The 16186-nt window shown below is 40.6% G+C and overlaps 1 protein-coding gene across 5 annotated transcripts in view; it reads left to right on the top strand.

Moving 5' to 3' along the window:
• Positions 1–16186, top strand: part of iqsec1b (IQ motif and Sec7 domain ArfGEF 1b) — a 207579-nt gene that overhangs the window by 141650 nt on the left and 49743 nt on the right. Inside the window, exon 1 of one of the 5 annotated variants that reach the window (XM_040159457.1) lies at positions 1319–1693. The exons of the other annotated variants lie outside the window; for them this stretch is intronic. Within the exon in view, the coding sequence (XP_040015391.1) occupies positions 1647–1693 (47 nt within the window). The 5' untranslated portion in view covers positions 1319–1646. Of the gene's footprint in view, positions 1–1318; positions 1694–16186 lie in introns of those variants that run through there. 5 annotated transcript variants of the gene reach the window in all.

The following is a 16186-nucleotide window of genomic DNA, read 5'->3' as shown; positions in this document are numbered from 1 at the left end:
CCACCTTTACAAGCTGCAACAGTGAAATGTTACTTATATGTTAATGCATCAATAGTAATATTAAAAAATACGTAATAAATGTATAAATCTCTCCGAAAGGGTTCCTTCTGTGTAATGATTACTTTTATGTTTGATCATTTTTAAGTATATTTTGCTGGTGATATTTCTGTACTTTAACATAAGGAAAATTCTGAAAGCCAGACTTCTAAACACTGTACATTTACATTGTTGTAATGCTCCTTATGATCTATTGACTTCTTCCATTACTGCCGGGAAACATTCAAACCAGTGATTACTGCTGAGTAAATTGGCTACAAGAAAGTGGACACAAGAACAACAAAACTATGCATATTTATAAAAAAGATAATTAGACAGAACTTAACAAGTTTGACCCACTATAGTCAATGTGCTCTGCATGACCGTGATTACCCTGCATATGAAATAAATCAAATGCGGGGTCCCCCCTGGGACCCGCAAAGGAGAAGTGCTGTAGCTAATGGATGGATGGATATTTTATGGTGATATTTTTTGCATGGTGATGTGGTATGTACAGTGACTGGGATCCTGACAGCATCTCAGCCTGAGGTTCAAACAGACATCCGTGGTTTCTGCTAGTGATCTGGAGTCATAGCATAAGTAATGGCTAATGAAAACTATTCTACGGAGTCTCACATTGACTTTCCACACAATCAAGCTCCTCTGCTCTTTTCACTTAGTTTATAGCAGAGGATATTTAGGCTGCACAGCGGTGCACACCTAACACTTACCACAGCTTGCTTCACTGGCCAGAATATTTTTTTCTTTTCCACATGCATCACATATTTCATGTCTCCAAAGTTAACTGATCTTTTACTTTACATTCCACTCTGCTGACTGAGCGAAATGACTGTAATCCTCTGCCTGAGATGTTATTCTCCTCCACTTTGTTATGAAATGGTTCTTAAGTGATACATCAGTCTAGTGTGTCCAAAAACTCCTGCAACCATTCAGCAGCAGTGTATTTCACAACCCCTTTGGTCAGATAACATCTATTGAGAGTTTGTGAAAAAATGTAAGATCTGACACTGCATGAGGAGTACAATGAAAACAAACAATGCCCAAACCGCCACACGTCCCATACAGCGCCACCATGACGATTTAGGGGGAATTGCGTGGTAGCAGTTAGTGACACACTTCTAAGGAAGGGGCTGCAGCCAGCTGGTGGAATGCGAACATGCACTAGCATTACACGCTGAAGCAAGGAGAGATTTTACTCCCTGTCTGGACCTATTAGCAGCTGGCCTTACTTGGTAATGCTGGATAAGTCTCTGCTCTGCTCTCCTCAGACAAGAACAGATTGCTGTGTAAAAGAAGGGAAAAGAGGAACTCAGAAGGAGCAATGACTGAAGTAACCCAGCCTTCAGGAGAGAGAATTAGTCATTTTTCCTCAGGAGCAAGAAAAGACTGGTACATGTTTTGTGGTCAAGTGAAGAGAGATGGAAGGAGTGGCATGGGTGGATGCTTGTAGGAGGACTCAAGCATGCTCTTCTTTCATGCAGACAGTTTTCAGCCCTTAGTTGCCTAAAAACATTCGGGTCTTTTTTACCTCTCATCAGAGAATTTAACCAGTCCTAATCCCAAATTTCCATTCCGACGATGTCAGGGTCATGTGGAATCTAATGTGGAAGTACTGCATTTCAGTGCGGACAATAAGGTAGGGGAATCCTGTTACTCCAAAGCTCCAAACTATGATGGTGTGCTGCTAGGAAAACCATCAGCTTAATGCTGATCCATGTGCTGGGGGAACACTCACTCTGTTTTTAATATATTTTGACACCTGTAGTTAATCTGAGGCTTGGAAGCAGCATTTTTTGCATGAAATACTTACAAAATTAGTCAGGTTAAATCATGAGTCATGTTTTTGCTTATTTGTTTGACAGCTGTGGTCTATATAATCATCTTGTGGGTCAAGATGAAACCTGAAAATTTGTTTCAATGAGCTCTGATTGCAGCCTCAACTTCCGTCAATAATTTTTCAATTAATCGTTTAGTCTATAAAATATTGGAAAAATGAAAAATGCCCATCAAAACTTGTCAGAGCCCAAGTTGACGTCTTCAGGCTGCTTGTTTTTCTCCAAGTAACAGTCAAATATATCAACCCAAATTACATTTATCAATTTACAATTAAAATAGAAAAATATAGTAATAAAGCATAAAATAGAGACAATTTGCATATCAGGAAGCTGGATCCAGCACATGGTTGGTGTTATGACTCAAACCAGTGGTTCCCAACCTTCTTGGCTTGAGACCCTACTTGTGACCCTTCAACATCAGTTGTATGTCTACCAGTTTGTGACCATTTCAACCAAAGACTAAATTCCTTGTTTTGTCTGAATACATTTTTGCATCCCAAATAAATAAAAGTATTCAGTGATGTGCAAGAAAGAAGCAAAAACTTGAAATCTAAATGTATAAATACATATAACTTAATTAACATAATTAATTTAAATAACAATCGATTATCACAATCGTTATATGTAATTGTAAATTCTGATTATTATTATTCAGCACTAGTTTATATGAAAATGTGAATTTCTAGCCATAAAGGAGATTCAAGCTACAGTAGAAGACAGGAAGATCATTTACTGCACTTGTTACTCACTACACTTCTCACAACTGTTCCAGCAGTGTTTGTGAAAACAGTATACCAGTTGAAACAGGCCATGAGAGAGACGGATGCTGTAGGGGATGGGTTAAGCATTAATGGTTCCACACAGTGATTTCACCACTGCAAGGCTAAAATTAGTGGCCATTGTGGCTAGAACAGCCTGAGTCAGCAGTAGCCAATCACCATTCATAAACTCCTATGGTCTGTAATTCCAGTCTCCGTGGGTCGGCCAGCCACAGCTAGGAGTCCATGTTTTAATACAGCAATGATCCTCCCTCTCCGAGAGTCCAGTCGTTTTAATGGCTTTCTGATTCCTGTCTCGTACAGCACATGCACACCGTCTTGTGTAATTTGGCCATCAGACATTTTCCGTCTCTGCTGATTTCTTATGAATGCCACAGTGACATGGTTTTTTCCTCTCGGCTTGGAGTCCCTTCTGTCTGCTCTGCTAAAAATTACTACACAGTCACACACTCATGTACACAGGACCCATAGGCTCTGAAGTTGAATGTGTGGTATTTTTAGATAGTTAGCTTATATTATCTTTGTCCATACTTCGGGTTTAGTGTCATTTTGGTGTCACTATGCGAACTTTTTGTCACTATATGGCATCAACAGTGGCAGCTGAAGAAGAAAATTATACAAGTAAACCTCTCTGGATCCTAGTTAAAGCTGCAATCATTTAGTTTCTTTTTAATAGAACAAACTCAACATTGAGCTATCATCAAGTTGTTTTGGCTAACATGTTTGCACGCAGTCGCCTGTTTACACATGCAGTAGACAAAGAGCACGTTTAGAATTCATTTGGAGTCGCAGCTTTGTCTACCTGACAAATGTAAGTCCAATATTCACTCTCATTGTAGCTCTGTTGTGGTCTTCCTCAACTCCTAAAAATTATGTCTGACTCTTTAATGCTAAATGCTCCACTATGCCATGCTAGCTGCTAACTTTGTTTGCTTTTTGGTGCTAGGTGGGTAGCATATTGGGGGTTTATCAGAGCTTTTTAGCTAAGAACGGTGTTTTTAGCAAAAAGTGGCTGGAAACAAGGTTGATGAGAGCAAAGTTTGTGGCCTAAAAACCAAAACATTGAGCTAAAAGAGGCTAAACTGCACCTTAGAGCATAGTCATAGCGGGAAGATAATTCTCTGGGTTTGTCACAATCAGAGACTACTTTCATATTGCACAAGACATTTGATCCATTGTTAATATCAAAATGTTGATTAGTGGAACTTTAAAGTGTACCTTTTCATTAAAACACCTTAAAACTTTGTTTAAAATTGTAATCATTTCTTTATAAAATTAAATATATGTTACTAAAACGGTTAGTAACGCTTTACTTTTACCATTTGAAGATTTAATTAACAGCGGCTTTTTCAGACCAACATAGGTAAAAAACCCCACTGTTGTCAGATATTACTAAATTCTGATTGGTGCAGGGAAATTAACAACATCATCACCTTGTAACATCAGCTTGTCTTAATTGAGTGACTAAAATCAGCGAGAAGAGCACAGAGAAAAACAGAAACAGATTCATCTCTACGTGAAACAACCAAACAGCCTTTAACTTTAACAGAAAATTCGGTTCACTTGGAACCCCACTGTTCACAGTAAGAGGCTAATTGATATAATACATTTTCATGCCCTTTAAGAAGCGCTCCTAGCCACTGGAAACATGACTACTGTTACACATATAAGGCCTTTCACAGTGTTATTGTTGGGACTGAGAGATTGACCATTTGATAGCACTCCTCTCTGGGTGAGAGAAGACAGCAGTGTCATCTTCCTGCAGTACATTCTTGAAGACATGAGTCATACCTCAATAACTCCCCTCTTCTCACATGCAGGTCTCCTCTGACCCTGCTACTCTGTCTTTTCTCCCTGCCAGTGCCTGACTACATACCATCCCCACGTGTGTGTGTGTGTGTGTGTGTGTGTGTGTGTGTGTGTGTGTGTGTGTGTGTGTGTGTGTGTGTGTGTGTGTGTGTGTGTGTGTGTGTGTGTGTGTGTGTGTGTGTGTGTGTGTGTGTGTGTGTGTGTGTGTGTGTGTGCAAGTGGTTTTTCCCCAACATTCACTATCTATAGGGAATTTTAACCTGCTTTGCTGGAGCTGTTTTGTAATAAATGCTCTTTAAATAACCTAGTTTTACATCAGAGGACGGCCCAGACAGTTTGAACTCTTAGCAGACTGTATTTTTTCAAAGGCTGTGTGCATGCAGGCACTCTGAAAAGGTCCCACAGTGAAACAGTAGAGGCTAGGGAACCTTATCTGGCCATTTAAACTGCAAGCCAAAGGAGCACAGGGTATTATTTATTTATGTCAGGGGTTCAGACTGGAGTTGGAGCTGCCAGTTTGCGATGACCTATAGTACATGTCTGTTTGTCTGCACCCTGTGCTCCCGGCCTCCCTGAGGGGAGGAAGTACAGTGTCTCTTCTGAACTCCACAACAGATTGTCTGGTGTCTTGACGACTTTTCCAGCTCCATGCAACTTCCTGGCCAACGAGCAAACGGAGCAGATCAGAGCCAACGGTTTGTCTACAAGAAGATGTCTGGCGCATCATAACCACATCTACTCTTTGATGCCTTCCCTGTTGTGAAGTAGAGCTGACCTGGCCTTCCCACAGGCTGCCGTTTAAAGGTAAAGTTGTTCCCGCTCACCACTCCAGCAGGGAGTGGAATTAGAGGGCTCTCTGTAAACAGAGAACCAAGGAGTCAGTCAGCTGTTGGCCAGGCGCTCTCTGACAGCATCTCCTTATGAACTATAGCTGCTGCTGCTATAGCGGTAGCAGTATCTCAGGAAGAGCCTCCTACACTCATTTCTCTGCCATAACATACTTGAGGCACACAGGCAGGGGGTGGAGAGGATCTTTAACACTACATGGAGACAGAGCAACAAGGGCAGAGATGAAGATGTATGGGGAGTGTGGTGCTGATTCACTTTTGGTCAGATGGAGGGGTTATGCAGGGAAAGACAGATATTATCAGACCTTCACTGGCTTGTGCTCTGAACGACTTGTTTATATTTCTGAAAAAACTGCATGTTGTGTTCTCTCATTACCTATGCCGGGGTGTCTGTCAGTGAAGCTGGCATCTGTGTTCAATTGATTTCAAGGTCACTTTATTTCAGATGCCATTCCTCAGCAATTTCACACTTTGTGTCTTTAGTATGGAAGGAATTCTTTTCATCCTGATTTGGCTTGTCAGAATTGGTCTTGTTATGTAAAAAGCAAATTTACCTTGACAGTGTGTCTCTGCAGTAACAGACACAGCAGACAATTGGAAATTAGGGAAAAGTTCTGTCTGCTCCCAATGTGTTTTTTCTTTTTGCTTTTTCTACCCTTCCATGAATTTCTCTCACTTTTGAAGAAATTCAACACCAGGAAGATACTTTAAGCTCTGCAGAAGGTAGTGCTTTAATAATGTTACCTGTAGTTTCACTATATGCCAGTATTGTAATGAGCTGCTATAAATATTTCAGAGTTGCAGTGTCTTATTTCCACCTGTAATTTGATTCAAGTTCTTTGTCCCAGACTTGCAGTGTGTTTGTAAAGTTTTTATTTGTGTGCAGTTTACATAATTTTTTTTGTAGGTTTGAATCTTGGTCAAACACACTTACCTGTATCTTTACGCATACATTTATGCAACAGTCAACACCAATCTGTAATCTTGACACTGGCGGAAGATGGACTCACATCCTTTACTTAAGTAAAAATACCAATTCCACAATGTAGAAATACCAGGTTACGAGTAAAAGTCCTTTATTTAAATGAAAATATCCGAGAAGTTTAGAGGAGAAATGTCTCTTTGATGAAACGTCTAACAAATAACTGACTGGTAAAATCGTAATCTGAAAGTATTTACACTTTTCAAATAAATGTAGCCGAGTAAAAGTACAATTTTTCCCTCTTTTAAATAGCAGAGTAAGAGTATAAAGTAACATAAAATGGACAGTACCTCAAAAGTACCTCAAAGTCTTAAATAAGTACAGTACTTGAGAAAATAAACTTAGTTTCCACCATTGAATTTGGTGTCCAAATGTATGTATCAGGAGCCATAGTTTTTTGGTTACACAGAAATATCATCTCCATTTATTAATCTCAATACATGCTTAGATGGAACTGTAATGGATTTAAATTGCCATAACAATGAATAAGTGTCACCATAATAACTTAGATGTGTTGTAGCTCAGGCAACTGCTGCACTCTCGAGTCCGTTTTAATCACTGTCAGGTGCCATAATTGGCCCATTCCTAGCGTCAGTGGTGACCCGTGGCTCGGTCAATAACGACCGGACAGTGGCTGGGGCGGTCAGGGACACAGCTACCACCTGGGGTCCTCCTCCATCCTTTAAGCATTTCAATGAGGCCGAGCTCATCCAACATTAATGACCACAGTGGCCCTGAGCTCAGATCACTCTATCTCGGCCAGCTAGACTCTAACCCGGGCTGTCAATGGTCCAGGGGGTACCTCGGCTGTCCTGTGAAGCCTTACTTCATCCTGACTCAGATAACCACAATGTGTCACCTGCTAATGGCACTCTGACCGATTAGAGACAAAACAGTGCTCTTAAAAAATCTAAGCTATTGGCTATATTCACCATGACCTTTCACTTCCAAAGTGATTTTCCCAGCAAGGCATCAGAAAGTCCATTATTTTCTCCTCAGGAAGAGTTCCGCCTCCACCTTTGTAAATTCAGAAAGGATTGCTAAGTTTCACCAAACAGTTGGAGGTAGCACTCGCCAGATTGTGGCTTTGTGTAAGCATTACTAACCCAAAACACAACATGTGTTTTCCACTGAAGAGCAGTGGGAAGGAAGGTTTCGGCATTATCTCAGCATAGAACAGAGCGTGCACTGCTGCCAGCATCTGGCTGGTCACATATTATGTAATTCCTTAAAACATCATTGTTTGACTCAAATCATTGCCCAAAACCACAGGCAAGTCAAGTGGAAAGGTTGGGAAAGGAAACACAAGATAGATACAACAGTCTGTCTCTGTTTTAAAATCAAAACAGAGTGTTGTAGCCTTTTATGTTATTTCTAACAACATTTTTAATATCAATCTTGTAGAATATATGGTTGAACAAACTGCTTTCAGCAGTTTTAAGCGATGTGAGCAAAAGAAAACACTTAAATGAAAAAAACAATTTTTAGGAAACATTGTTTTTCATTACGATAATTTTATTCAAATAAAGAAAAAATTAAGTAGATCGACTTACGTACAGAAGGTTTGTTTACCAGCTATTCTCAAGTCCAGCTCAGTTAATATCACACACATTATAATGAGCAGCCCCGTAGCTAATCAATGAGGGGCTAATGGTTCCTGGAACACCTCCTGCTACTCGCCCCCTCCACCCTTTGGCCTGGCACTCTTGGAAAATATCCATGGGCGTGTTAAAACGGGGGTTTTGCTTTCACTGTTAAGTTATATCAGCCAGTAGCAGCAGTTATATAGCCAGTAGATGAACATTAGTGTTTTTACTGCTGGAGGAAAGACATAGTGATAGTGATTTAGATTTCAAAACATTCATTTAAATGTTGAATTATATGAGTTTGTATAGCATACTGTCCTGGCACATGTCTTGCATCTAGCCAATTCATTATAATTATAATATGTGCAGGTCTGTGAAAAACAGACTTTGATAAAGTATAAGTGCAGTAATTAGAGTTCATGATTTATCAATCAGATATGCCAAAGAGTTATTATCCACTTTGACCTCTTGTGTCCCCGTTATCCTCCCACTGCCCCACCTCCCTCTGGTGGATCAGCCCTCAACCCCCCTCCCCAACTTTAATTCTCTTTCTCTCTCTTTCTCACCTCCTCCTCTTCTTCCTCTTTTATTATTCGCAGCTGAAGTCTGAAATCAATTGGTACAAGAGAAGGCCCAATCAATTCCTGCTCATTTGCAATTCCTCCCCGTTAAACACTTTCCTTTATTACCAATGTCTTAATTAATGCGGAGGAGATTGAGAGGACGGGAGGGAGGAGAGAGAGGACTCAGAAGAGGGAGGATGGAGCTGGCAGAAGAGACGTGTGTGTGTGTGTGTGTGTGTGTGTGTGTGTGTGTGTGTGTGTGTGTGTGTGTGTGTGTGTGTGTGTGTGTGTGTGTGTGTGTGTGTATGCATGTATTAGCAATCATGTATTTGCTTCCTGCCTTATTGCCTGCTTCTCATCCAGACAGTAGTCATCTAGTACAGCACACACAGCATCACTAATCATATGTTTAGTGGGCTATGCTCGCGTTATACATTAGTCTCAACAGTGAAGGAGTAAACCTGTTAATGGTCATAGAGGCTTTGTGGTCACGTCAGATTTTTCAGTCACTATGTCTGTTGTGCAGACATAAATATATTTTAAAAACCTAAAAAAAAAAACCCCACTGTGACACCAGTCTCAGTCTAATCCCCATGTAACTACCGAAGCGTAACCTCAGATGTGCACTATGTATGACACAACACAAAGTCCTCCAAAATGTAAAACATTAAACTCCATTACTCACTCATTTAGTTTTTAACTTTACAATTAGCTTGTAATTATTAAATTGGACCACAGATGTTTATAAAAAGATAATAATAAAAAGATAATAATAATTGTTGAATTACTGCTCAATCTGCATCATTGTGGCACAACATACTTTAGGCAGAAGGCAAGGATTTTTGCAATCTCCAAAGAAAGCTAGAATATTTGTCACAAAAAGTCGCTATATCTGTTGCTAGAAAGTGCCAAGAGGACAACATTGCAATTAACTGAACCGAATGGTTAGGTACGGACTTTAGTAGTGTGACCGAAGCTAATTAATAAATGTAAGTAATAGTAACATGTGACCATTAGCAACAACTAATAACTTATATTATCTACTCTGCACTGCTAGCCAACAGCTACCTTTATTTACTACACACACAGAAATGATCTTATTTGAGTTGAAGAAGAAATAAGTGTCTTCCCTAAATACTGACACAGCTAAATTGTACGATCAGAAAAGGCAGTTAGCTATTCCAGCCACAGTGCTCAGCTGAAGACTGGGTATGCCAAATCCATATCTTTCTTTGTATCCCACCTTTTGTTAAAAAACAGGCAGCATCCACAGTCTACATAAAACAGGGGCTGACTGGCGATTGCCCAGCGACAAATGACCTCCCGTCCTCTTAAAAGCGTAGATTAAAACAAGGCTTGTATAGATACTGAGAAAAAGAGGGTTGTAGTAGCTTTGGCGACCTCCTGACTTTTCATCTAGCACTGTCATCAGGTCTAAATTTCAATTTGTCCAATAGTTTGGTTTTTTATCACGAGCTCATGACAGTGCTATCAGCTACAACTGTACTTATACTAACTGCCATTACTTTGAATCCCACCTTTCTTAAAACACAAGCAGCATCCACAGCCTACGTCAAACTGGGGGTTAACTTGAGATTACCCCACGCCACATGATTTCCATACCTCTTAAAAGAGTGGAGTAAAGTAAAGCCTGTATAGATACTAAGAAAGAAGGGTTCATGACAGTGAATTGAACGCTTGGATGTGAGTAGAATGCAGACAGCTGTGTGGAAGCTTGTTTTATGAGCAGTAGGATGGGATGGCAGTGTGATTGGGGGGCAGGTGGTGGACCACTGGTAATTACCAGGCAGCGCTGCTTCACAGTCAGTGGTCCCCACACACCAATCTGTCTTCCTCTGGCCCTAATGAAAAGCCTTTTAACATCTGATTAGCTTTTAATGCCACTCTTTGGGTGTGGGTGTGGTTTGGATATGAGAGACTGGGAATGTAGTATGCAGATATATAGAGGAGTTGTGTGATCCAGGTGTAGATAATTACACTGGAGGCCTATAATGTTTTTATAAGTGTGCGTTTGCATGTTTATGTGCACCATTTTGTGCATGCATTTCTTTCTTGTTCTCCACTTCTGCCCATGGAGGTGTCAGTTGTTGGATTGTGCAGATGAAGTATTTATTGACACATGAGAGATGAGGCCTATGAGAAATTCATAGCAGATTATCCACACAATTGAAACGATAATGGACATCAGGGACATACTGCCTGTTGTTGGCATTTTCCAACGGTTCCTGTGATATCCTTTGCCCTATTTTAACATGACTTTACCCTGCTCGTTCCCTTTTTCTTTCCTGGCTTGAAAACAACAATTCCTCAAAAAGCTGCTAACAATCACATTGTTCTTTTTCTCCTTTATACTGGCGGCTTTCATCTGATCCCCTATATCAAGTCACAGGGACTAGAGTTGCTCGGTAGAAATGAGCTCTCATACTGTATCAACATGAGTTTTCTTTGAAGAAAGAATTTCATCATCAAAACAGTTCTTTGACTTTTTTCCGTGATTTCTTGGCTTTGCAGTTTCTCACAGTTTTTCACTGTTCGACAAGAGACGTATCACAAATGTCAGTGAGTCTTTAATTGTATTTCACCGAAGACAACAGATCTGAAAGATGTTTTGCACTGACTTATACTTTGACAGTCCAGAAGTATTCTGGCAGTTCATAAAGTGGTCAAAAGCGATCCGACGCTGCGTTTTGTGCGACAAAGCATTGCATAAAACTGTCTAACATCTGACTGTACAAACTCAGCATTTTGTCAAGCACTAAAGGAAGTGATGCTAAATGTTTTCAGACTATCTGGTAGACTGTTCAGTGATGCTGGGCTTTATCTGTACAGAACTCTTACACATGCAGTGTAAAATGTGTTGTAAATAAACACCAGCTGTAATAGTGGGTTGCGGTTGTTTCTGTATTTTCAGAGAGGGCCAGCAGGCTAATCTGATAGTGGCAGGGTAGTGCTAAAGCTCAGGAGAAATTTTCATTTATTGCAACTTGGGTCTTATTTTGTAGTTTTGGCCCTCCTTTATATCTATTACAATAACACTGTACTCTCCAAAGTTGTTGCTTGGGAACACAGTAGCCAAGGGTTGTGTCTCATGTATTACATTCGAATCACAGAGCTATGCATCTGTTTTTTCCAACCCTGTCTCCTATAAGTTACGTTTCTATACCACTAATTTGCAACGGCAAATGTGTGTGGTAGAAAATTGCATCTGTCACAAAACCGAATTACATTTCCTATTGATGAGGGTATGTTGTTGATTTACTTATTTGACAAGCTGCAAAAAAGTTGATACTGAACATATCAGTAAAACATTCTGAGACAACATATTTGTTAAGGTTAAGGAAAGAGCGTGGTCTGGTTTAATACAGAAAAAGCTCACTGTAACTTCAGGCACAATGTGTTTATGTACGTTTAACCAAAACCACGATCTTTCCTGGAGCTCAATGAAATAGTTTTTCTGTAGTGGTGTTACTTTCTATTACTTTATGCCCATTGCTGCCGGGCAAGCGGAAAATAGGCTTGACACCCTGAAAGCCTGTTCTTGACCAGACACCATCCCCTCCCGATAACACACATGGGAACCAAAAGAGTTCCATCTCTGACAGGCTAGCTACAGCCATTTTTTTCCCGGAGAACCACTCCACATTAAATTGGCCCCTTTGCCCCAGTTGCCCCAAGTGACCAGTCACCTGGAGCAGCAACTGAAGTTAATCTGCAGATGAATTCACAATACTTAATGCATTGAAAGTGGTTTATTATGTAGAAAATGTCTTTTATCATTTTTCATGCTTAGTTTTGGCAGTGGCGGTGCTACGGGTGTAAATTAGCCGTTGAGCTAGCCCCAGCACATTAACATTCTCTTTGATTTTGTTAACGTCAGTGTTGATTAATCCCATATATATGCATAAACAAACAAGTAAACAAAGCCCAAGGTGACACTTTCAAATTACTTGTTTGGTCCGAAAAAACAGTCCAAAACCCAAAGATGTTCAGTTTATCACATAAGACAATGAAAACCAGCAAATCTTCACATTTAAGAAGCTGAAACTAGTTAATGCTTGATTCCATTTAGCTTGAAAAGTGACCTCAGTGATTAACATATAATCACAAATAATTCATTTTCTGTTAACTGACTAATTTGTTAAATAATGAACTGTTTCGGCAAAAAAAAAAGCAGTCAGGTGACGAGACAGTTCTTAAACAAACTTATATTTGGATATAGAACAGAAAGTGAGCACAATGGAAAAACAAATGGAAAGAAATCTCTCATGCACAGGAAAGTTGCACAACTATGGCAAATACAATAGGTCAAAGCTGAGCAAGGAAGGTTGATGTTTACAACAGACAGTTTGGGTAGTAATTTTACCATTTGCGTTTGTTTTCTCTTCCAGATAATTATGGCTAACCTAGAGGTTTGTCCAAAACTGACTGTGTGACTGCTTGATTTTCTCCCCCCTTTGGACTTCTATTTAACAACATTGCCATGTTCCCAGATCTCAGCATTGAACTCGGTGACTACAGTGTTATTGTTACCAATAAGAATGATAGCCAGAACTACGAAAATAAGACCCAAGTTGTAATAAATCAGATCTGTTCTTTCACTAATGTATCATATCTGGTCCGTGAGGTGGCACTCAGCAGCCCGCCAGTGGGATGTTTCCACCATCTCTCTGCACAGGACGGTAAACACTCATTAAATCCCCCTCTGCCTGCACACAAAAACATCTGCCGTCCGTTGTCGTGGTGAGTCCGTGGACCTTATCCAGCACCCACTGCAGTCACCCACCGGCGCATCTCTCAAAGTAGGCACCGTGGCATGTCAGGTCTTTGTACACCATGCTTCACTGCTCGCTGTGCCGGCCAATCCTGGTGCGCCTGGTACAAAAACAAGCACACACCTCTTTCTGAAGTGAAAGAGGGCTGCCATGTGATAGGGGGATGAGCTGCGGATCCAGCACAGAGCCTGCTCTTGGCGCACATATGAGACAGCATATGGTTAAATGTTTTGACAAAAGCCCTCGCGTAGCAGAAGCAGGGCTCTCGTCTTCTCCCTGCAGAGGCTTCCTGGCCTAATATCACAGGCTTCAGGAAGGGAGGATTTCACTACCTCGGATTCTCACTACTATGGAGCCTGCTGCCTGAATTTGTACAGGGCATACAGAGGTGTTCTTCTGAGTATGCATTGTTTCATTTCTATCCATTCCGGAGTGATTACAGCAACCTGGTGTGTGAGCTGTCTTCTGAAATTTGTGTAGCTACTCTCGTCCTAAATTCCTTTATTCTCTGTACTAAATACCTTGATTCAATTAGTGGATCCAGTAGGCTGCTGAAAGAAAGTTGTTTCATGAGACATCTTGCATCAGCGATGTTTAGAACCATAGTTACACTTAACATCTGGGCACCTTAGTGTTGTGACAAGCTGTCAGGAGATGCTGTCGAAAGCGCCTCTCGCTTTCTCATTCCAGCTCTTTCTCTCAGCGGCGTCGAAGCCGATGTTACTGATGTGGTGTCAGAAGTAGTGCCAACACAACACCAAGCCTCTGGGCTGCAGGCCTCTCTAATGAGCTCCCCTGAGTGGTTAGCAGGCTGATGGAGATGGCCCGCCCCCCCTCAGTAAGCGTGTCTGGCTCTAATTGGTGGGAGAAGAAAGGGAAACTTCAGAATTATAGGAGATAATACTTTGGTCAGAAGACAGAAAAAAAAAAAATCTGCTTCCGCCGCATCAGAATGCAAGCCCCTTCACCCCAATTATAGTTTCGGGTACAGGCCTCAGGATTACATCAGGCAGTATGTCTTAAGCCTGAAGAGAAGGACACGTGTGAAGTGAGAGACATCAGGTGTTCTTTTTGGAAGAAGTGAAGGGTCAGATGTGCCAAATATCTGCTGGTTTTTCACCTAATTTTGATCATGTTGTGGGCTCTGAATATCAAAGTGCATGTTCATGCTCATGTTCCTGAGCTCGAAAAGGGCCTGAAGACTGGAATAATGAGGCCCTCTACTGGTCACTTATCAACACAACCAGCAAACTTAAAAAACTGATCAGCGTGGCACTGGACACCAACTACCTCGTGACTTTAGCAGGTTATTTCATCTATTCACTTTTTAACATCTCAGTTAACATTTCCAGTTAATTTCCAGGTCCATGCACTGCATATTTTCTTCTCCTTTTTCATTAGAAGGAAAAAAAGATGACAATATCAAGAGAAAATGTCAAATACAAAAAAGTTTTTCAAAAAAGCAAATGTGCTGAAGGAAAAAGGTATTAACTTAATTAATGAATACTTAAATTAATAAAATATCCAATCTGCACATTCTGTCCATCATTTATATTCATAGTATTAATTTCGTTACATGGCCAAATTAGATTGCTTGGGGTAAAAATGAGCTGCCGGGCCGCTATGGCTATTCACACATGAAACATTTAAAGGTCTCCTCCAGACATGCTTTAAGACACATCAAATATCGTAAAAAATTTCATGTACTCCTTCTCCCTCATTAAAAAAATCTACAAATAGTCTACAAACGTGCAAATATTTTTCAGTTTATACGTTTAACTTCTGGAGACGAGGTGTCTCCTACTGCGCTGAAAAGTCCATTCTCGGAGGTTGCGACCTACCTACATTCTAAACTGAGAAACTCTCCCTCTTCAGCAGATGAGTGTGACACCAGACTGTGCACATACAGTAGATCAGTCTGTACGGGGAAGCTTCGACACCAAAGTGAAGTAACAATAAGCAAAACACAGTTTTGGCTGACGGGGGACATTGAGTTAAACAGCTACTTGGAGAAAGCCTGGGAGATGATGGAAGAAGTCCTTTATTAGTGCAAAGTTTAGACCTGGAGCATTTCTTTTCTTTAGTTTCTCTTTCTTTTTCTATTCCGTGTACAACAAGTTTGAATGTTTTTTTGAAGTATATAGAAGTACAGTATGTATATTGTTATAATTGCTGGTTTTCTTTTTGTTTTGTGTTTGTATTACTGGAAGATCTTTTGTTACATTTTGATTTTACAGTTTAGCAGTGTCTTTGAATCTCGTGCGGAATGCGCCAAACTTGCATGACTTGGTAGTAACATTAACTGACTAACTGTGCTGAATTATTACAATGTTGCGTGTGCGTTCTCGTGAAAACGCGATATCTCAGGAACGCCCTCAGGGAATTTCTTCAAATTGGGCACGAACGTTAACTTGGACACAAGGACGAACTGATGAGATTTTGGTGGTTTAAAGGTCAAGGTCACTGTGACCTCATGTCCATTCCATTCTCGTGAACACGATTTATCAACGCCTGGTGGGAATTTCATTACATCTGACACATACGTCCGCTTGGAACAAGGTAGAACTGAGTAGAATTTGGTGGTTAGAGGTTAAAGGTCAAAGTCACTGTGACCTCACAAGACACGTTTTTGGCCATACCTCAAGAATTCATATGCTAATTATGTATGTATCTAATAGGATCAAATGATGAAGTGATGACATTTTATCTCCAGAAGGTCAAAGGTCAGCTTCACTGTGATATCAAAACATATCTGGCCATTAGTCAACGCCATAAATCTGGAACAGAAGGGAGATTGGGACCATATTTCACGTTTGGTCAGATACTGTATTGGTGACACTAATCTTGGGAGCCCACCTTGAAACGGTAGTGATTGTATAGATCTCCCGTGCTGCCGGGTAGAAGATGTGTGTGAAGCGTCCACGTTTTAGATTT

The sequence above is a fragment of the Xiphias gladius genome, chromosome 21 (assembly GCF_016859285.1).
Source record: "Xiphias gladius isolate SHS-SW01 ecotype Sanya breed wild chromosome 21, ASM1685928v1, whole genome shotgun sequence".
Taxonomy (NCBI): Eukaryota; Metazoa; Chordata; class Actinopteri; order Istiophoriformes; family Xiphiidae; genus Xiphias; species Xiphias gladius.
The sequence above is the reverse complement of the archived record's forward strand: the minus strand, read 5'-3'. Positions and strand labels throughout refer to the sequence as shown.